The 20,000-nt window shown below is 42.2% G+C and overlaps 3 protein-coding genes across 4 annotated transcripts in view; 1 reads left to right on the top strand and 2 right to left on the bottom strand.

Moving 5' to 3' along the window:
• Positions 1–8,247, top strand: part of bcl6aa (BCL6A transcription repressor a) — a 14,844-nt gene extending 6,597 nt beyond the window's left edge. The window contains exons 2-10 of one of the 2 annotated variants that reach the window (XM_085773641.1): positions 332–424; positions 4,372–4,543; positions 4,651–4,872; positions 4,967–5,932; positions 6,310–6,491; positions 6,613–6,780; positions 6,913–7,043; positions 7,350–7,487; positions 7,594–8,247. In XM_085773641.1, the coding sequence (XP_085629767.1) occupies positions 332–424; positions 4,372–4,543; positions 4,651–4,872; positions 4,967–5,932; positions 6,310–6,491; positions 6,613–6,780; positions 6,913–7,043; positions 7,350–7,487; positions 7,594–7,737 (2,216 nt within the window). In that variant the 3' untranslated portion in view covers positions 7,738–8,247. Of the gene's footprint in view, positions 1–331; positions 425–2,105; positions 2,220–4,371; positions 4,544–4,650; positions 4,873–4,966; positions 5,933–6,309; positions 6,492–6,612; positions 6,781–6,912; positions 7,044–7,349; positions 7,488–7,593 lie in introns of those variants that run through there. The other variant, XM_085773642.1, reaches the window with a different exon arrangement.
• Positions 8,248–10,002: 1,755 nt separating this feature from the next.
• Positions 10,003–11,999, bottom strand: lsm2 (LSM2 homolog, U6 small nuclear RNA and mRNA degradation associated). The gene is made up of 5 exons (XM_085773639.1): positions 11,878–11,999; positions 11,607–11,674; positions 11,282–11,312; positions 11,127–11,186; positions 10,003–10,506 (listed from the first exon to the last, which is right to left on the bottom strand). The coding sequence occupies exons 1-5, from the start codon at positions 11,878–11,880 to the stop codon at positions 10,381–10,383; spliced, it is 288 nt and encodes a 95-aa protein (XP_085629765.1). The 5' UTR covers positions 11,881–11,999; the 3' UTR covers positions 10,003–10,380.
• Positions 12,000–13,300: 1,301 nt separating this feature from the next.
• inpp5d (inositol polyphosphate-5-phosphatase D) overlaps positions 13,301–20,000 on the bottom strand; it is a 15,594-nt gene continuing 8,894 nt past the window's right edge. The window contains exons 11-27 of the mRNA XM_085773643.1: positions 19,228–19,330; positions 18,894–19,090; positions 18,679–18,796; positions 18,483–18,579; positions 17,847–17,985; positions 17,508–17,616; positions 16,726–16,814; positions 16,154–16,235; positions 15,870–15,959; positions 15,663–15,773; positions 15,507–15,586; positions 15,328–15,415; positions 15,096–15,242; positions 14,935–14,998; positions 14,680–14,841; positions 14,096–14,541; positions 13,301–14,018 (exon numbers count right to left, since the gene is read on the bottom strand). Coding sequence (XP_085629769.1) covers positions 13,978–14,018; positions 14,096–14,541; positions 14,680–14,841; positions 14,935–14,998; positions 15,096–15,242; positions 15,328–15,415; positions 15,507–15,586; positions 15,663–15,773; positions 15,870–15,959; positions 16,154–16,235; positions 16,726–16,814; positions 17,508–17,616; positions 17,847–17,985; positions 18,483–18,579; positions 18,679–18,796; positions 18,894–19,090; positions 19,228–19,330 — 2,163 coding nt within the window. The 3' untranslated portion in view covers positions 13,301–13,977. The remainder of the gene's footprint in view (positions 14,019–14,095; positions 14,542–14,679; positions 14,842–14,934; positions 14,999–15,095; positions 15,243–15,327; positions 15,416–15,506; positions 15,587–15,662; positions 15,774–15,869; positions 15,960–16,153; positions 16,236–16,725; positions 16,815–17,507; positions 17,617–17,846; positions 17,986–18,482; positions 18,580–18,678; positions 18,797–18,893; positions 19,091–19,227; positions 19,331–20,000) is intronic.

Genomic DNA, 20,000 nt, shown 5'->3' with positions numbered 1-20,000 from the left:
TAAAAACATAAGGGATTTGCTGTTTATCAGTTATTAATATTAATATCATTGACTAGAGTGGAGCTCTTTGTTTGCTCACTGATCTTAACAATGATATTAATATCAACTTCATTATTCAAATATTTTGATATTGTCCCACCAGATCATCCTTTATTTATAATCTAACTAATCAAATACAAGAAAATCCACTAACATTTGCTATTTTGAGAGTCAATGATTGTGTGTAACATTTTGTAATATTACAACTATTTACTAAATAACTCAGCAGATGTTTTTTATTGTTCGATGCAGCCCAATATATTAACTAACTAAATTACTTTTTTTTTTTCAGCACAGCAAATGCTTCTCCTGGGTCAAGGAGTGAATGGGATGAGAAAAGACGGGGAATCTGCAGTTTGGAATCACCACAAACAAAGTTTCCGTGGTGAGTCACTGACAGTAAATGCATGCCCACAACTTGTGAAATTAATACAAGTTTCAGATGCAGTCATACGCATCCCCTTAACAAAGCATCAAAACCAAGTATTAACTGGTAAAAGCTTATGTAAATTCAGACCAGGTCACAGATGAGACAACCTGCACAGTCTGTCTTCTCTTTGATGCAATCATTTCATGCAAAAGCTCGGCTGTTGATAAGTGTCAGACTTAAGGGGCACGAAGTAAAAACACAATAGTAGCAGGCGGAGAAGATGTAGAAAGACTTTAGAGTTTATTTTCTCCCAACTCTGAGAAATGATGCAACAGGGAGTACACATGCCTTAAATTAAATGAAAGGAGGGAAAAAAAAAATTCACAGCAATGTATTCAATTAATTTTCCAGGAATCTTACACTTTGCATCACAATGAAAAATCATTTTTGTTGTTAAGTATGCACATCAACATGGACCATCTCACTGGCATCCTCTCTTTTTAACTAATCACAGTTATCCAATAAAAAACTATATATATTCTGAAAGGAGAGAAGAGCATTTTCAGAGGACAGACAGCCACGTAACAAGAAGCTGAAGTCAGACTAAAGTGTGTTTAGAGGAAGAGGATGCAGCCTGCAGAGGAGAGACCAACTCAATAGTAATAATAAAGCGTCAAAACTTGAACTTGACATCAAATTTCACAACATGTATGACAGGTCTAAAAACATTTTTCGCAGACTTAGTCTAAACATCACACAAACACATCCCTGGCTGTGAATTTAAACCCACATTACAGACGCATAAGTTCTGCTCCTGTCATGGACTGACACACTAGTGATGTCTCCCGTTCATGCAACAAGTTCAACATTATTTACCTGGAATTCATCTTCAAACCTCTGATTCTGTCTGCCACAAGCAATTCTCCAGACACAACAACAACTGTAAAGCGCCTGAATAAACCGTTATATGTGTTGATGATAATAGGAAAAACTCACAAGTCAGAAGTGCCAACTCTACCATGCACTGAGATTAACCCACAGACCAAACCGCTTAACAATCACATCCTCATAAAACGCGCTCAGCTGACTTGCCTGCAGACTAGTAAGAATAATAATGATAAATCTGTTAATAAAGCTTTCCTTTTCTCAACAAACCCCGGTGGTGATTCGCAGCACTCTCCATCTATGAAGTCAGCATACCTGCAGGAAAACCCAGCTAAAAGATGAGTTCTGGATTTACAAAAAGAAAAAAAAAAGAAAAAGAAAAAAGAAAGACAGAAAAGCAAGTCTGTCACTTGAACCTGTCCGCATGGGCCTAATTAAGATATCGGTCTGTGTGCTGTACATGTAGGGTCTGTGTGTTAAATGCGACGGAAGACAACGGAACGATACACGGCCTCGGTCATGGAATATAAATTAGTTCTGAGAATCTCGGGGGCTGGGTTTAAGGAACTGGTGACGTCGACGGCCCGACGTCCTGTGACTATGGACTGAACCAAAAGAAAGGGGGGGTTTGGATCACTGTTAAACAATTTTCTGCCTTATTTTATGAAATTAAATATCTTTTTGTGCCATTTTAAATCCTATATCCACCCTGTGCTTACCGTGAAAAGCACCGAGTGTAATTCTTGTTAAAATAACCGCTGTGAAAGTAAGTTGTTTTCACCTCAAGGGAAAAAAACGTCTCTCCCCTGCCCCGGGAGAGTGGTACGGTCTCGGGCTCAAATTCCGAGAATTGAGCTCGTCTGATTCTTAGAACTGGGGTTCTTAGAAGTGGTGATGCAAGAAGTTTCTAGGAAAGCGCTACCAGGTGATTTTTTAAATTCCCTTTTTCCTCTAATTTGGCGCGAAGTTGTTATCTACTGTGTATTGTTGATGTTTTAGACATAGATATTTGTCTATTTGTGCTGTTAAAGTGTTGCGGGGCCGGGGCTGACTGTGACTGTGTGCTGGCAGTAGGAACAGTGTAGAGTCGAAACTCTGGAGTGGCTCCGGCGGTGACAGCGCTGCTCTGCTCTCTGACAGACCCTCTGCCGCGGCTCTCTGAGCCGCTGGGCTCAGCGGCAGCCCCGCTCCGCTGTGGCTCCCCACACCGAGTCATGTGGAGCTGTAACAGCCGCTCGGGTTAGGTCGCCACAGCGGAGAAATTGAGGACTCAGAGCGCCGTTCAGAGCGGCTCCTAGTGCACGGTGCTCCGCTGTGGCTGCCCTCTGATTTACCGCTACTTTGTAGCTTCAAGTGTCAACACACAGCGCTGTCAGTTGAAGTTTGGAGGCAGCATGGCAGGCGCACGTTCACCATATTTTTACTTTGTTTGCTCCAGTGAAGCGCAGAGCGCTGCGCCGAACAAGCCCTTCTGTTACCGTAACATTGTAGCGGAAATATTTGTGTCGGTGTGTGTCTGTGTGTGTGCGTGTTTCCGCGGTTGAGGCTACAAGATGCGTCGTCGGATGAAGTTGTCTGTAATGTTTCCACTGTGACAGAGCAGAGCAGAGCTGCTGCTGCTGCTGCTGCTGCTGCTGCTGCACGATAACCAAGTTGAAAGGTTTTCAGTGAGATGCAGAGTTGTGTGCAGCTGCTGGGATGTGTTGCCTCTCTCCTGTCACTGTCACACGGGCTGAGAGCCCCACACACCGTGATAGAGCTCAGGGACAGGGGCTGTTGTAATTAGACATATCTGATGTATTCTGCACAGAGACAGACAAAAAAAAAGTGTGTTGGTGTTGTTGTTTTAATTTAGGATATACTGTAAAATAAAGCCGCCTGACTTTTGGAGTTGTGCGGTTGCAGCACGCAGAATACAATTTACGAAAACGCAGTTAATTTAGTTTACATCACGGGTTGTTTGTGATTATTTAGGAGCCTGTGATCAGAGGATATCGGGTGCATTCCGTCCTGCTGCTATTTTCGGACGTGTCCAGTTACAGACCTGAGTCCTGACATAAGTTAAAGTTGGTCTGCCTTTACTTAATTATTAGTTTTCCCTCCAAGGAATGCGAGAAAAAGAAAAACATAACTTATTGTCAAGGGGGAAAAAATGGACAGTAAAAACTGCTGCACTTCACAACAACAGCTTATACAGGCGTTATTATTATTATTATAATTATCATTATTGTATGGTTGCAGTCTGTTTAATGACCCCGGTTATTGTTAAATATTCGGTCATCTTGCGGTTGAAAATGAAATTCATGGATGTCATATGTCCAACAACAAAGTTTTCAGTTGTGTGAGCCTCTCGCCTGGTTCTCCCTTTTATTCTAACAGCCTCTTATAATGAACTGAAACTCTGCGCTGAGAGCGAAGACTCACTCAACTTTTCTCTCCGCTTCACTCCAGTGAAATGACAGCGTGTGTACTTATTTTGACACATGGGGGGACACAGCCGGAGATGGACTGTCAAACATGCTCAGGAAATATAATGTCAGTGTGGTTAGTTTTTAAATAGGTTATGTCCTAATTAGTTAAATTTAATATGTGTTAAAAATGTGCATTGTATCTTTATGTAGAGCCTATATGTGTCTAATGCGCCCAATGCCGTTATTACAGAAGCATATCATGAATACCGTCGATTGCAGTGTGCTGCGATTTTTCATTCATCTCAATATGAGAGTTTAATTTGCTACACTGTCATATTAACCTGTCAACCAGCGGTTGGGAACGTAATTGTAATGTAAAGGATGATTTCAAAGGGCAGAAATTGAAACGGTCTAGACCGTGTTTATTTAACAAAGGGCGCCGCCTTCTGGTCAAACGGTTGTAACTGTTGCTCAGTCGGCCACAGTGTTAAGACCCTTTGAGGGTCATAAATAATTTCAGTCCCACTTAATTTACTTGAAGATTAGCTGCGCTCGAGCCTTCATGTAAAGGGGCGAGTCTTAGCCACAGCAGTGAGACAAACCCAGCCCGGCTCCTTTCTGTGAAATAATCTTCATGTTTTTTTTATTTTTATTTTATGTTTACAGAACTTGACAAAATGGCTTGCGCAGCAGACAGCTGCATACAGTTCACACGCCATGCAAGTGATGTTCTGCTCAACCTGAACCGGCTGCGTAACAGAGATATTCTCACAGATGTCACCATCCTGGTCAACAGACAGCAGTTTCGTGCACACAAGACCGTTCTCATGGCTTGCAGGTGAGTGTTACTCCAGTCAGAGTCAACTTGTTCTGTTGCTGTCTTCAGAGGTGACTGATGTTTGTTCTTTGCTCCATCTGTATTTTCTTTTTCCCCCCCGACTGCAGTGGGCTGTTTTACACCATCTTTACCGACTCCCACAAGTGCAACCTTAATGCTATTAGTCTGGACCCAAAGGTGGACCCAGAGGGCTTCGCCATCCTGCTGGAGTTCATGTACACCTCCCGTCTCACACTAAAGGAAAGTCTGATCATGGCTATCATGAATACAGCCATCTACCTGCAGATGGACCACGTTGTAGACACCTGCCACAGATTCATCAAATCCAGGTTGGTAGAAAGCTCTGCTGCGAATCAGTAAAAAAAAAAAAAGAAAATCATTAGCATCTGCATGTGTTTTCATTTTGGTGTGTTGTCTCCACAGTGATCCCTCTGCCAAGCTGCCCAGAGATGAGTTTTTGGTCAGTCCCTTGGTTTTACCTCAGGAAGTCCACGCGTACCGACCCCATGATGTTGTTGACAGTTTGCACGGTCGTGTAGCTCCGTTTAGGGATGGGAGGCCCTACGGCACAAACATGTTCAACGGGGTCAGCACCCCCAGCAACTACCATCTCTACGGGCAGTTTCCCATGCCAGGATTCCCTTTCCCTCTCTGCAAGCTGACTGATGCCAAAAACGCTTTTGCTGACCTCTCTAAGAGTGGTATCCACCACAAGCATTGTTCACCACATGACAGCGCCAACACCATCAGGGCAGAATACACCAGGGCGGTTGGCACCAGCTCCTCCAGCATTATTCACTCCACCACCTACGCTTCCAGGGAGGTAGGGAGAGACGACGAGATAAGGAAGGAAAGCCACGACGGGGTCAGCCAGTCCGCCGGTCTCGGCATAAGGAAGCGCGCGTTTCCCGTGTTAACCCTCGAGCACCAGAAAGACTTGGGCAAAGAGCACGCTCCTCAGGCGGAGGAAGACCTGATCCACCAGCACTACCCGCTGGGAATCTCCTCGGCCGGACGCAAGAGCCTGATGAGCAGCCCGCAGAGCCCTCTCAAATCAGACTGCCAGCCCAACTCCCCGACAGAGTCCAGCAGCAGCAAGAACGCCGGCCTCTCCCAAGCCGCCGGAGTGCAAGCCCCGCAAGGCACGCAGGACCCCAAAGCTCGCAACTGGAAGAAGTACAAGTTCATCGTGCTGAATCAGAGCGCCAAGGAAGACGAGGTGGGGCTGCGCGATCCCGGGCTTCGTTCACCTCAGCGCCTTGGCCTGCAACCCTACCTCCACCCCAGTGACTCGGAGAACCTGGACCCCCAGACCACGAGCAAGAGCAGCGATCACAGCGAGGATCTACCCGTGCCCCAGGCTAGTCGTCTCAATAACATCATTAACGGGTGAGTGGGGCTTTTTATGTTAGATTTATTTTATTAGTTTGTTCTCCTTCTCTAAATACATGCTGCATATTCTGTCGTTAAACGTTTGAATCGTGTTGTGGAATGTGCAGGGAGGATTCTTCAGTCAAGTAGGAATTCATCATTGTTTTTACAGCCTGTGTTTTTTGGCCTTTTTATAGTTTTGTCCTCTATAATCCAGTGATCCGGCGTGCCTCAGAAAAGTGACCTCACGTCTTAATCCTTGAGACAAATCAATGCTGTATTGAAATTCCCTGTTCTGGATTTTGGACTGCCATCTGGATACATTTAGGGTCTCTATATTGGTATTATGTGATGATTAATATCTAACCTGGAGTTTTTTTTGTTTTGTTTTTTAGTGCACTTGAGGGTTCACTGAGGAACGGTGACAGTCACCCTCCACACTACCTGAGCCGCCTCAACTGCTCGTCCTGCGGCTCCCAGTCTCCACAGCACTCAGAGGTCTGTCCCAACACGTCCAGGTCACGTTTAGCAGAAGACATGGCAGAGCTCCAGTCAGAGTACTCAGACTCCAGTTGTGGTGAGTGTTCTTTTTTTTTCATTCTTTTTCTGATATTAAATCTCTGTGATGAATATAAATAAAGAATCATCCTGTGTTGCTCAGAAGGAGAGGTTAACTCTTAACGACTTCTCCTGAACAGAAAACGGTGCATTCTTCTGTAACGAATGTGACTCCAAGTTTGCTGAGGATGAAGCGCTGAAACAACACATGCTCCAAGTGCACAGCGACAAGCCATACAAGTGTGACCGCTGCCAGGCTGCTTTCCGCTACAAGGGCAACCTTGCCAGCCACAAGACTGTCCACACAGGTAAGAGAAGAAAAATATCCTACAGTCAAACACATTTCCTGAATCTAAGAGATTAATTTATCAGTTTTCAAGCCTGTGTGCCTCTGTGCTGCTTAATTCTAAAGTGTTTTTCTTTTAATTTCCTATTTTCAGGGGAGAAGCCGTATCGCTGTAATATCTGTGGTGCTCAGTTTAACAGACCAGCTAACCTCAAGACTCACACACGCATCCACTCAGGAGAGAAGCCATACAAATGTGAGACGTGTGGAGCTCGTTTTGTACAGGTAATAACACCTATAGTGTGCATAAAAAATCCATTTATGTAAAATGTCGGCCCTCTCTATTGTGTGTAGGTAATAGTTCTTGTATTTAACTCTGATCTGTAATTATGAGTGGGTGTATTTACATTTTCAGCTTTACAGAAATACCAATAATTACAATGAAGAACATCTTTATGGCTGTTTTAGGTTTTATACAATTGACACCAACCCCTGTGCTGTTTGAAAAGTTTCGCCAACGTAGTGTTGAACAATAGCTTTTAATGGTGCGAATGCTGTTGGTTTGATTCAAGCCTTTTGTTCCCGATGCAGGTCGCTCATCTCCGCGCCCATGTGTTGATCCACACGGGCGAGAAGCCATACCCATGTGAGATCTGTGGAACACGCTTCCGTCACTTGCAGACGTTGAAGAGCCACCTACGCATACACACAGGAGAGAAGCCCTACCATGTAGGTTGACATCCTGTGTTATAGTATCCCTTGGGAACTTAATTTGAAGATTATTACAAGAACGTGAAATGTCTCATAGTAACGTTGCTCCGCTTTTTCTTTTCAGTGTGAGAAATGCAACTTGCACTTCCGCCACAAGAGTCAGCTTCGGCTGCATCTTCGACAGAAGCACGGCGCCATCACTAACACAAAGATCCAATACCGCATGTCCACGGCCGACATGCCTACTGACTTGACAAAGGCATGCTGAGCTGGAAGAAAGGAAGGAGTTTCATCGGAGGCAATCTTGACCTTGGCATTTAAAGACCCCAACTTGTACAATCATCCAAAATTGTAGTGCCACACTGTGTTCATTAGACAAATAAATTGGCTGCGTATGCCATTCTAAACGGGTTTCCACTACATGTGAACGTAGAGCCACATATGGCATCTTAGTCACTTTATTGTTTCTATATACAGTAGATATAAATATATATATATAAATGTATGTATGTGGAGAGTGTTTCTAAGCTTTGAAGGTACGTATATAAAGCTTTATTTTGTTGAGAGGGATGGAATGTAAACAGTGTGTTTTTTGAAAATACAGTATTTTATATCAGAGAACTTACTTTTCTGGAAGTATTGAAAATTTTGACGGACGGGTGGTACATATATTTTAGGATAATGGGATTTACGGCTGTATGGAGCTGTCTATACATTTTTATGTAGATGTACGTACATGTTGCACCATGTCAAGTTGCCATATTCGTGCAAATGGGAAAACATTGACTTTGTAATTGGGTTTAGTCTAAAAGATACCAGATGACTGCTGCTGATGTCTGATGAGGATATGCATGAGGTACTCTCTTACTGTTGCCAGTTGTCAGCGTACACGAAGCGGGCGACTGCATAAATATTGTGATATATTGTGTAATTATATCTGTGGGATTGCTCTCTGCTGGCAGAGCCAATCTAAGTGTTGAAATGCATTTCAAGGTACTGCTTTGTTATGACCAAGAAAATATTTTGCTTCAAACGTATTTGTATATATGTGACTGACTTTTGTTTTTGTTAATTTGTTTTTAATAAGTGAAGGTTTACAGTTTTGGTCATTGTTCTAGATCCCACAGTAAAGTTGTGTACGTGTCAAGGTTTTTGTTTGTACATACACTGTGTATTCAATGTGCCTTTCTCTATGGTGACTGAATTCCTCTCCATTCAGCCCAGCTCTATTAAGGTACAACTCAAGGACACCACTTGTCCTAATTCCCTGTGTGGATGTGCGTGACTGTGCGTACATGTGTGTGTGTGTGTGCGTGCGTGTGTGTATATATTTTTAAATGCTTGTCACCAACCTTAAAACATGCAAATTCATTATTGTAAATCTTCAGGACTTGTTTTTGGATTGGGCTTTTTTAAACTGCATTAAAATTATTGTACAATGTTATAGATGTATGAATGTAAAATAAAGGTATTGGATTTCTATGTATTAACACCAGATTGACCTCTTTTTCATTTTCACTGGATTTGTCGTATGTAAATTTAGCCCTAAATAAACAAGCACATGGTGTCATTTTCATACAGACGCAACGACACATAGTTGTACATCAAAAAATAATTGATATATTACTCTTAAATTAACAGTTAGCTATACTGTGTGAGCATAAAAGCTTTTCAACCTGTAGGCATTTTCAATCTTTACAGACAGCAGGATCCTAATTTTTACATTCAGCTATTGAAACTGTGTTCACAAAATATGACAACGAAGATATGTGCTGCAACACAAAGCACAATAGAGCTCGAGTTGCTTTGACTTTGACCCGATATGACTCCCAGCAAAACTGTCACGTTTCTCTCTTTGTTCATTAAAAGAGCAGTAAATACCCCAAAAACAGGAAGAAAAACTTGATACTTGTTTGACTTTACACTTAACGTACACGTGCTGATCGACTACGCTCGTTGTCTCATCTCATTCCACAAAACTGCATAAAAGGGCTAAAGACCATCCACCAGATCTTCAGTTCTTTGTCAGAAAAAAATAAAAAGCAAGCCTCTGTAACCTGTGGTGGCCACATGTGACCTTTATGGTTAATACCAGTAGAGAACACTGACGACCGACTTCAGTTACACAGTATTATGACTGGAGTTTAACATTTGTAAATTAGTCTCCAAGAGCTTCTCCCATACCAGATCAAGCGAGACTGTAACAGCTAACTTTTCATTTGTAGGTCGTACTGTCTTTTTCTATCTTTCAAACATTGTAGACGCCATCTTTAAATGGTCCTTATGGTAAACAACAGGCAAGACCAGAGAACTAAAATGCTGATTGTTAGGATTAGGACAAACATAAATATGTGCACAATGTTTCCATCAGTCATGTATTAAAATTTACCTCTTAAATACGTACGCCACATTCAGACAACAAACAGTACATGGCCTGTCTGTATAGTCTGAATGAAATCTTTAAACACGATCAGAGTAAAACGTGCAAAAAAGACAAATGACAAAAACTTGGTCAAAATGTAAATAAAATAGCTTTTTATTTTGAAGTGGCATTAAAAAAAAAACTTTTTTTTTTTTTTTAAGTTGAACATAATATGCAACAGAGACATTACAGCAGATCTTTACTTTGACTGGGCTCAAAATTACACGCATGTCTGTTTCTCTCAAACTAAACAAAGGACAGTATCAAATGAAGGCTCCTATACGGCCTGTGACGTAAAGTACAGTTTTGTAAATTCTTGATTACTAATATTCGGAATGCAATTAGAGCCCACAGGCGAATGACCAGGCCATCTTCTTTAAATGAAATCAACTCAGAAACTACACAACTCATTGTCAACAATCAAACAAATCCCACCCCACCCTACCGCCCCTAACACCCACCCAAACTAAACCTCATCCCGCAGGTAAATCATTGCTTCTGTTGCATTGCTTCTTTTCGTGCAGCGTCTTGCAGTAGCTGAGTGTCCACTTCATCTGCAGGTAGCTGAACGTACCGGACCACAGATCCACGGATGAAACAGTTTTTCACAGACAGCTGGAGCAAATTAAAACATAACAGAGTTAGATGACGACCAAAAGCACTGCTGATGCTGTGAATGAGCTTTCAGCAACATCAAATCTGTCCAGTATTATTTTAAACAGATGGCTGATGATGGAATTCATATTTTTGTGCCTCATTTAATGCACCACAAATTAGAAAGAGCAGCTTCATGATAGTGGCTTTTACCAGCTCAGTTTTGGCATATGTATAATAATACTAAAAATAACAACAGCAACAATCACAGTACTTTCAAACCTAAAATGTATAAAAGTATGACAATTGTCTTCTTTCTAACAAATTTGGTGTACAATACATATAGAAAATATGGAAATAGAATTGGAATTAAAATAAATAAAGATATAATTCAGTTTTGTGTGTTATACTCATTGCTATGCATACACACATCTGACAGTCTCTAAGTTTCCCATGGAAATCTTGAATGCATTTGTGGGGGGGACTTAAAATAAGCAAATGCGTGATCAGGTTTGTGTGTGTATTGAATTGGGATTTGGGAAACTAATCAATTAACATACTTGCAGTATGTAAATAAGTTTTATAGAAAGACTTACAGTAATACATCAACACAATATGAAATACCATCAGTTCAAACCTACCATGTGTGGATATTTCTCTGGATCTGTGACACTGATGTCTGTGAGCTTGATATTTAAGTACTGAAAGACACAGGCAGAGAGGAGAGGTGTCAGGAGTCAGACAGAAAATGTAAAGATGACTTTATTTCAACAGGAACATTTAAATTATTTCTAACCTGGTCAACAGAATGAAGTGTCCCGCAGATGCTTAAAAAAAGAAAACAGAATAAGAGTCACTACAGGCACTATAGGACATGATCCTAATGTGGCATCAAGAGCACTTGCAAAATGGATGTGGGCAAACTAATAACAATACCCAACAGTACACTGATTAACATAATGGCAGCAATAACTCCTGGGTACCAATGTTTATGCACAGGTTAATTCAGTCTGTAGCTACCACTGCTAACAGCTAACCTCAGAGCCGTCACTGGGTCTGAATAATGGAGGCTAGAGCAACTAATGCCAGTAACGTGCAAGCTTGAGACGGAACAAACTCACCTCAGGTCATTTTTGAGCTCCACCACTACGTCCTTTCCCACCAGGGACTTGAAAAACGAGTAGAAAAGCTGAAAAACAGAGCGACGTGCTCACGTTAGCGCTAGCAGCGGGCTAACAGCGGAGCATGCTACAGGGCGCTAACAGCGATCCAAACAAAGCAGGTGAAGCCGCTGCAGGGCAGTGTGGGTAATTCAACGACCCATTAAAAGGTGATATTAGACGTTTGATATGAAGTAATACACCAATTCATTTATTTGAACTCATTTCTTACCATTATTGCTGGTGGTAGTCTTGAGGTTGTGCGTCTGGAGTTGATGACGTGCGATATCCGTATTATCTCTGCGACAGAGCAGCGTGTAGTTTCTGGGCAGCTCCACACGGGGGAGCCAGAGGTGCGTTCAACGCTATGGTTCAACGTCCACAGGTGTGGATGATGAAGTTCATGGGACTTCTGTACCCGGTGAGGGGTTTTATTACAGCTTGTGTGAAGCGCATGATTTGACCGTAAAGTAGTATCACTGTAAGTTAAAACATGTGACATAAGTGAGTGAAGTAAATCGCTGTCTGCTGGTCGTGTGTGATATTGCCTATCCAGTATTTCTGCTGATAAAGACCTGTTTGAATACCACTGGAATATTACAAAATACAAACAAAAAACAGCAGGTATAACTCACTAGGTCAGAGGTGTCAAACCTATATATGCTGTGAACCCATTGAAGTAAAGCAGCAGTTGCAACCTCCCATCAAGGGTTACATGTAAAAGTCTGAAAAGGAGGTTAAATTATCCAGTAGCAGTAGCCTAATTCACAAAGCACACAAAGAGAAAACCTTAGAGGGGCATCAAAATGTGACACTTCTTCAACCCACATGCTGAAAGTGAAGCTTAAATATTAAATGAAAAGTGAAACATGATAATATAGGCCCACTGCATCTCAAAACACTTTTTTTTTTTTTTTTTTCAAAAAGTGATTTGTTATTTTCTTGTTTTACTTTTTGAAATCAAATTAGATGGCCTTGTCCTTAAAATTAAACCTTTACCAGTGTAGTAGGTTTAATACTGGTGCGTCTCTGGATGAGCAGCCTTTTACTCTTGTAGCTGGTCATGATGTTAGTTTAGTGGGGAGCTAGAGCCTGTAAATATGAAACTTTGATGTTGGATGCAAAAATATTGTTAGTTTTCTAGGTGGGTGCAACTATCAATTTCCTAAAGTTTACTCTTTAGTCACTGATCTTTCACTGTGTATAGTTTAATTACAATGTAAATACAAAAATTATATACAACCATCTCCACCTGTAAAGGTCATTGTTTGACATGTGCACAGCTCAGTTCAACACTGTGTAATAGTGTAGGCCTAGCGACAAAACACCTTCTTTTTTCTTCTTGTGCCTCTAAACCCACTCTCAAATCCATGAAAACATTTGATTGGCCAAAATAAATTAAGGACTATTTTTTTCAATACTGTACCATCATTTGAAATTGTTCAAATGGTATAAATATCAACTGGCCTGGATAACAGATGGTATATTTGCACTCAGTGTAGTTCTTTTAAGTAACGGTAGATGGTAGCAAATGATAGTAATAATATCACACCAGACTGTCTGGGTTCTCCTGCATAAGAGTTTAAAAAGCGTCCTGCAAGCAACGATTCTGAACTGTGGCTGTGGGGGGAAAAAGAAAAACTGAAAACGTCTCATTAAGCGTTAACATTTAAATTTATTGGAGCATTTATTATACATTTCCAAGGCAAATATGTCTTTGTGCAAGATAATACTGGACGGTAAACATTCATTAGCCACTGTATAGTGTAAAACTCTACTTGAAATGTGACATAATTACCCAGGAGCAAATTTAAATTTTAACCTGTCATTTTAATGCGAGCTCAGCAGAAATCTGAAAATGGGTCTCTTGTGTTTATTTTGCTTCAGAGGAACTGTTCAACACATAAGGAAGTCTGCTTATTCACTGTCTTGCCGAAGCTTTGATGAGAAGACTGATATCACATTTAGCATCTGTCTGTTAAAGCCGCAGTCTGTTAGCTTAACTTAATATAAAGACTGGAGAAAAATAGGCCAGAGGTGTTTATAGAGCCAGCAGTTTCCCACAGTCTCCAGCCTTCATGTTGAGCTAACTGAGCACAGGATGTAGCTTCATACTGATAGGACAGATTCAAGACTGTAATTATTTTCTCATCTAACTCTCGGCAAGAGAGAAAACAGGAGCATTTCCCAAAGTGTTGATAAATGAACGGCCACTCATCAGTGGTACATAAAAAAAAGCAGGGGATGTGACTTTACTTTGTGTGTATTATGTTTCCAGCATTGCAAGGCAGAAAGCTGTACAGTGAGTGAGGACCAGCGCTGTAGCTTGATCTCACTTGACAGAGCGACCCATCTTGGGAACTTCAGGAAGTGCTAAAGGAAGACAGAGAGTTTGTATTATCATTAGTTTTACACTTGTCAGGGAATTTAAGACCAAGAGCTTTCCTTACTCTCTTTGTGAGACTGTGGTTGGCCGGGCCTTGCCGGCAGTCTCAGTTTGGGGAGTTCGGAGCTGTCTCTGTAGTCTCTGGGTTTAGTGGTCTGGGGATCCGGCAAGCCTGGTCGGGCCTTAACTGGTAGACGGGGCCGGTTCTGCGTCACCCCGCCCTCTGAGCGAGAGGGAACCACTGGTTTCTTGACAGCCGGGGCATGTGAAGTGCTGGTGGCCGGAGGCTGAGGTTTGGTCTCAGAGCAGGTGAAGGAGCGGTTGCGTGGGGTGGGAACTGGCGGGCGGTCAGGGTCTCCGTCTGCTGCCTTGGAGCATACAAAAGGTGGGTCTTGGGGGGAGAGGTGGTCTTTCTGTTGGACGTCTTGGTCCTTGGGCCTACCATGGGACATCCCCATTGAACCGTAGAGCGGGTTATCAAACATCTCTGACGACTTTCCTTCCTCACCCCTACGAGAAAAAACATCACATTGGTAGAGTTTTTAGTTTCACTTGTCACCCTCCGGTTTGATAGTATTTTTAGAGCGGTTTCCTGAGCTCAGAGACTCAGTGAAACTGCACATTGTACCAAAAAAAACAACCACTTACACAGCACCAGGTTTTCCTGTGGGGCTGCGTGTGCTCATATGCCCAGTGATGGACAGGTTTTTTGGGGGCATGCTGTAGCTCCAGCCTTTGTCCATCACGTTGCCACTTTTGTAAGACATGTAACTAGGGTTTGAAATATCATGCGCTTGTGTGATGGTTCCCCTGTCAGCAAACAGACACAACACATTTCAGCAGGAAGTTGGGTTTGACATGACGTGAAATAACCACATGAAGGGGGAAAAAAAGGTGTCTCACTTGTTGTGGTCACTGCCTTTCCCTTTTGAGTTGACAGGGTCGTCCCTTTCAACTTTGATGAAATCTGAAATGAGGGGGAAAATGGGAATTGAAGCTAGAATTGAAGTTGAATGTATTTGTCAAGTCAGGTAGGTTCTGAGCTGATGTGCAGACTGACTCACCATATAACTTCTCAGTGGGTTTGCCCTCAGAGGTTTGCAGCTGGATGCCACCTGTCAAGGTGCCCGTCTTCTCTCCGTGGTGAGTCAGAGTGACCTGAAACTCTGTGTAGCAAAACTGAGCAGCTCGCAGTGCAACGCAGCCTTCGCCTAGGAAACAACACATCAGTTTACTGTAAGCCCCGCTCAGCTCAGTGCATGTGTAACACAAGCTCAACGTCAGCCGGCTCATTACCATACGACTCGTCGCTGTCGGTGGACTTCACGCAGATGAGTATGTGCTGATCCAGAAGGTACTCGGCGTCAGAGATGATGGGGGTGAGCTGGAAAAGATGAAGAGCAGACAGTGACTGGTTGACGCCCGAAGCTTCATTATGGCAAGTTCAACACCAAGAAGCTGCGTCTTGACTTTACCACGACTTGGTTGCCGAACCAAACTTTTATGAACCCATCAGAGTGTTCGGTGTTTTCTCCCTCCGAGGTCTTCACTGTTTCTGTAGAGATTGAGACTTGTGTTAATAGTCATTGTCTATTTTAAAACCAACTCCAATCACATGTGGTCAAACATACTCTCCAAACAGCTGGAATGATATTCGATGAAGAACTTGGTCTTTGATTTTGTCGACAATGTGGCCACACAGTTCATGATTTGTATCCCACCCTGAGGTGCACTGGTTGGATCTGAAAAATTAAAATAACAATGTTTGCATCATATTACATTTTTACAACAAGAAACATAAGCTCGGCTAAATTGAGCTGTGGTGGTGGTGAACGTACCTTGTTTGGAGACAAACTGTGAAGCGACTCCAACTTCAAATGACGCAAAGACAGGTGAGTGGTCGCTTGTCATGATGTCATTAGTGCACCCTGCAAGTTGAAAGGTTACTTTCAAACATGTTTGTCTCAAAAAATTCATTTTTCAGAAGTTGGAAGCGTAATATTTCAATACGCTCTATTTTTCCTTTCATAAAATGAGATTACATTATGGATCACACGATTCTGATATGACAGATCCTTAAAACAAAGGGAGACCAAAACCCGTTCCTGGGGGAACTACTCACCATATGCTTGGCAGACAACATGAACCAGGGGGTATGACTTCCACAGGACACGATCACACCATGACGGTAAATTGTATTTTGTCTGTAAGTTAAGTTTGTTGTACATATATACATAAACACAGCATGTAACAGATTTCATAAAAAAGAACCGAGAACCATTTGAAGCTTTTCAAAGAAAACGTGTCTTGCTCCCTGCTGACTCCTGCTGACCTCCTGATCTGTGATTGGATTGCTGTTTGTCATATCCAATGACTGTCTGACTGAAACAGACGAGAGGTGTGTGTAAGAGGTCTCGCCATCTCTGGGAGACACAGGATCAAACATTATTGCTGGTGTGAGATCTTACTTGACGAGGCTCTGTGTGTCTTGAAGGAAATACAGTAAGTGTCTGCACATTATTGTATTATAAATTTATCACATGGACTTTTTGACCTAGATGGCTTAAAGCAAAAAGCATGTTCTGGGTCAATTGAGACTTGTGTTCAGTGTTGCTTTTGCTTTTACTGTTTCTGCACTGAGAGGCCTGACAGGAGCCGTAAAGGGAGTAGACATTGGACTGAGTGTAGCCTTACCCCAGTGGCTTTAGCCTTCGTGTAGGCGTACTTCTCTCTTGTGTCTCTTTCGAAGCGGTAGGTGGGTGCAAACGTGATTTCCTCCTCATCTACAATCAAAAATGAAAAAATTAACAAGACAAATTCGGATAGTTCAACATTTTGTCAAATTGGCCCGTTGCCATAATCCCTATAGTTTTAGGAGTAGGTTCGTTACCTTTAATTGTTGGTGCAAGCTATTTTTAGAACGGCGGAGCAGAGCTGCGAGCTGCTCAGAGCTACGCTACGGAGGCTAATGGGATTTCTTGGTTTCCCTCATCAAACTCATCAAATACACAATCCAACAACTCCAAAATGCTCTGATGGACAAGTTGTGACCTGCACATTCACCACGCTATGAGATAATGACGGAACATTATGAGACAGAGTTGTTTTCGAGGCAAATACAGAGACTGCTTGCTGAAAAACTGCTCCCGACGGGAACGTGCATCCGCGGTTTTGCATGAATTTACCTCGAAAACAACTTTGTCTCGTAATGTTCCGTTATTATCTCATAGCGTGGTGAATGTGCAGGTCACAACTTGTCCACCAGAGCCTTTTGGAGGTGTTGGATTGTGTATTTGATGAGTTTGATGAGGGAAACCAAGAAATCCCATTTGCCAATTTGCCAAAATGTTGAACAATCCCTTTAATGTTGAATGAATGTACGCACAGGGGGAAAAAAGAGTTGTCTTGGTCTATCTAAGTCACACACAGTGTAATCTGACCTTTTCTGTCTTTCTAAAATGTGGTAACCAGCTCACCAAAATGCAAGAAGACCTTCTCGTCGTTCCTCTCCATGCTGAGCTGGTCTTTATTGAGGAGCTCCTGGTACTGCTGCTGTTTGATCTTTGCCACAATGTATTCAGCCTCCTGTGAAGGGAAACAGAACAAGGAAGTGACTTTTCCTGCCTTAAAGGTCCGTGAGGCGGCTGAGAGCAGAGACACCTGACAACCGGCGTTAGACACAAGTCACTGCAGGATGTCTGAGCTCCACAGATCACATGTTTGTTATTCTACAAGTCATTTTGAGGAGGATGCATCTGTGTTTGTGCTAATTTCCATAATTTTCCATACAATGAACCACATTCACTACAACTTACTGTAGATGGGAACTCAACCCGGTAGTTTAAATCACCAAGCCAGAAGAGGTGGGTGAATCGATTTGTTATATCAAACGGATTCAGCTTCTTGTCACCAAGATTCAAAAATCGCAGGATGTTGGTGTAGTTTTGATTGCGCCTGCAAAACACAGCAGTGAAGATGAATGAAAGAATTGAATAAATAAACATTTTATTTGTTTTATCAACAAACTGACTGAAGGTTAATGTGGCAGCATAAAGATTTGATCTTTTTACAATCTGTTTGAACTATTCAACTAAAGCTCTTATTTATTGATTGAGTCAGTTACATTTTTTTTGACTTAGCCAATAACCCTTCTGCATATTTGTCACTTTCAGGTAGAAGTGTCTCGAGCTTCCTTCCTGTTTCTGTGTGGCTGCATGCAGCTTCAACAGCATCAACAAATTAGACTTTGCTGTGTGTGGCCTGAGAGGTTAAATCCAGGGCAAAATGTCCCCAATAAAAGCAGTTTACTGCTCTGAGTTTATGCTAACTGGTAACAATCAATATTATATCTACAGTCAGGAGATAATACAGTATTTACTGAGGTTTTAGAGAGTAGACATGATAGCAAAGTTGCTGCTGCAGTGAGTGATGCAGAGTACTGTGCCACTGACCTGAGTTTCTTCTCACTTCCAGATGTCAGGTGACTGTTGACAAAGCCGAAAGACGTACCGTTGAACATGAAGGACACACCCACAGCTCCTTTGTTCCCTAAAACATTAACACCACGTCGAGGACTGATGGGTAAAGTGTTCAACGAACTTTTACATCAATTCTTTAAATGTCTTGGTAAAAAGTGGAACTGCTTACCCAGAGTGTTGGCAATCCCCGTCTTCACGCTGTCAGAGAAAACATGAGAGATCCTGTTTTCGTGCTCAGGCTTGACCAGCACCATGATGCGAATATTCCACAGAGTATGAATGGCCACCTGGATGTTAGAGAGACATACCGTACTGTATGTAGCTAATGCATCACTGGTCTGCAACATGAACCATGCAGGTTGTACATGTTAATGCTCAACTCACCTGTTTGAAGCTGATGTTGGTGATGTTCCTGAGGGCTCCCTTCACCGTGTCGCCCCACTCCCTCTCACCCAGAGGATCCTCCTGGCTCCCAATGACGTAGAAGTCGTGGGGGATGTGATCTGCGGTGTCGTCTCGTGTCTTCCCTTGACCCTTACACTGAAACCAGGTGCTGATGTTGTGGGGAGGTCCAGCATTCCCTGAATTTTTCCATGAAAATTTTTTTTTTGGTGTTGTGTAACTTTGCTGTTTACATTCAAATTCAGTCAAACATTTAAGATGTCATGCTTACCCATGTTCAAATTCAGTCAAACATTAAAGATGTTATCATGCTTACCCATGTTCCAGGTGCCTATAAACACTGTTATCATGTCTGGTTCAGGCTTTTCCGAGTGTTTATTTTTCATTTGCTGCAATAGCTGGCAAAACCCCTCTCTTTTCTGATGGGAAACAAAAGAGAAAAACAAAACAAACAACGTTTGTGACAAAAGTTTCCACTGTTACCTTGTAGATTACATGTCATGAGTAATGAGCTGACCGGAGCGCTTCCTTCACGTGAGCAAATTCCGCCGCCGTTCATCGCAACCACGTGTTAACCGACCGACGTCACCGGGTGTTGTAGCTACGTCTATGGAGGAGACCGGCAGCAGTATGGAAAAAGTCGCGTTAAACCGTTAAAAAACGGTTCAGGAAGAGTAGTAGAGGCAGATTTTGTTTAGTTTTTTAGTTAAATTTTAGTCCTTCGTCCGCCTCTCGTTTTCTTCTGCCGCCAAGAAACACGTGTGAGGAAGCCAATGACTGACCGACGTTGTTCCTGCAGGGTGCGTGAGTAGGCTACGCTTCTGTGATGCAATTAATTTTTTTTTTTTTTTTTTGCAAGACTTTTGAGTTTTCTTTATGAGCTGAAAAGCGTTTCCTGAATTAAACCGTTTGATTTTGTTTGTGATGGAAAAATAATATATTTTTGTCATGAATCAGGCCTAAATCTGTTTGTGGTGATTTTCTTCATCATCAACACACATTTTATTAGATTGTATGCTGTATGAATCCTTTGTGCTGGTAACTAAATATTTTGTGTGACTGACTACTGACTTTTGTCAGGACAAAGCA

This window comes from Trachurus japonicus, chromosome 4 (genome assembly GCF_045865225.1).
Source record: "Trachurus japonicus isolate A0001 chromosome 4, Traja_1.0".
NCBI lineage: Eukaryota > Metazoa > Chordata > Actinopteri > Carangiformes > Carangidae > Trachurus > Trachurus japonicus.
This window is presented reverse-complemented; position numbering and strand designations above follow the sequence as displayed.

Bases quoted from the DNA above. Each gene is read 5' to 3' on its own strand.
- lsm2 (XM_085773639.1), bottom strand. The intron at 11,187-11,281 runs GTTAGAAATAAT...TGTGTCTTTCAG, and splicing joins CACTTCATTCTGTTGACCAG to TACTTAAATATCAAGCTCAC. The intron at 10,507-11,126 runs GTAGGTTTGAAC...AATTTGCTCCAG, and splicing joins CAGAGAAATATCCACACATG to CTGTCTGTGAAAAACTGTTT.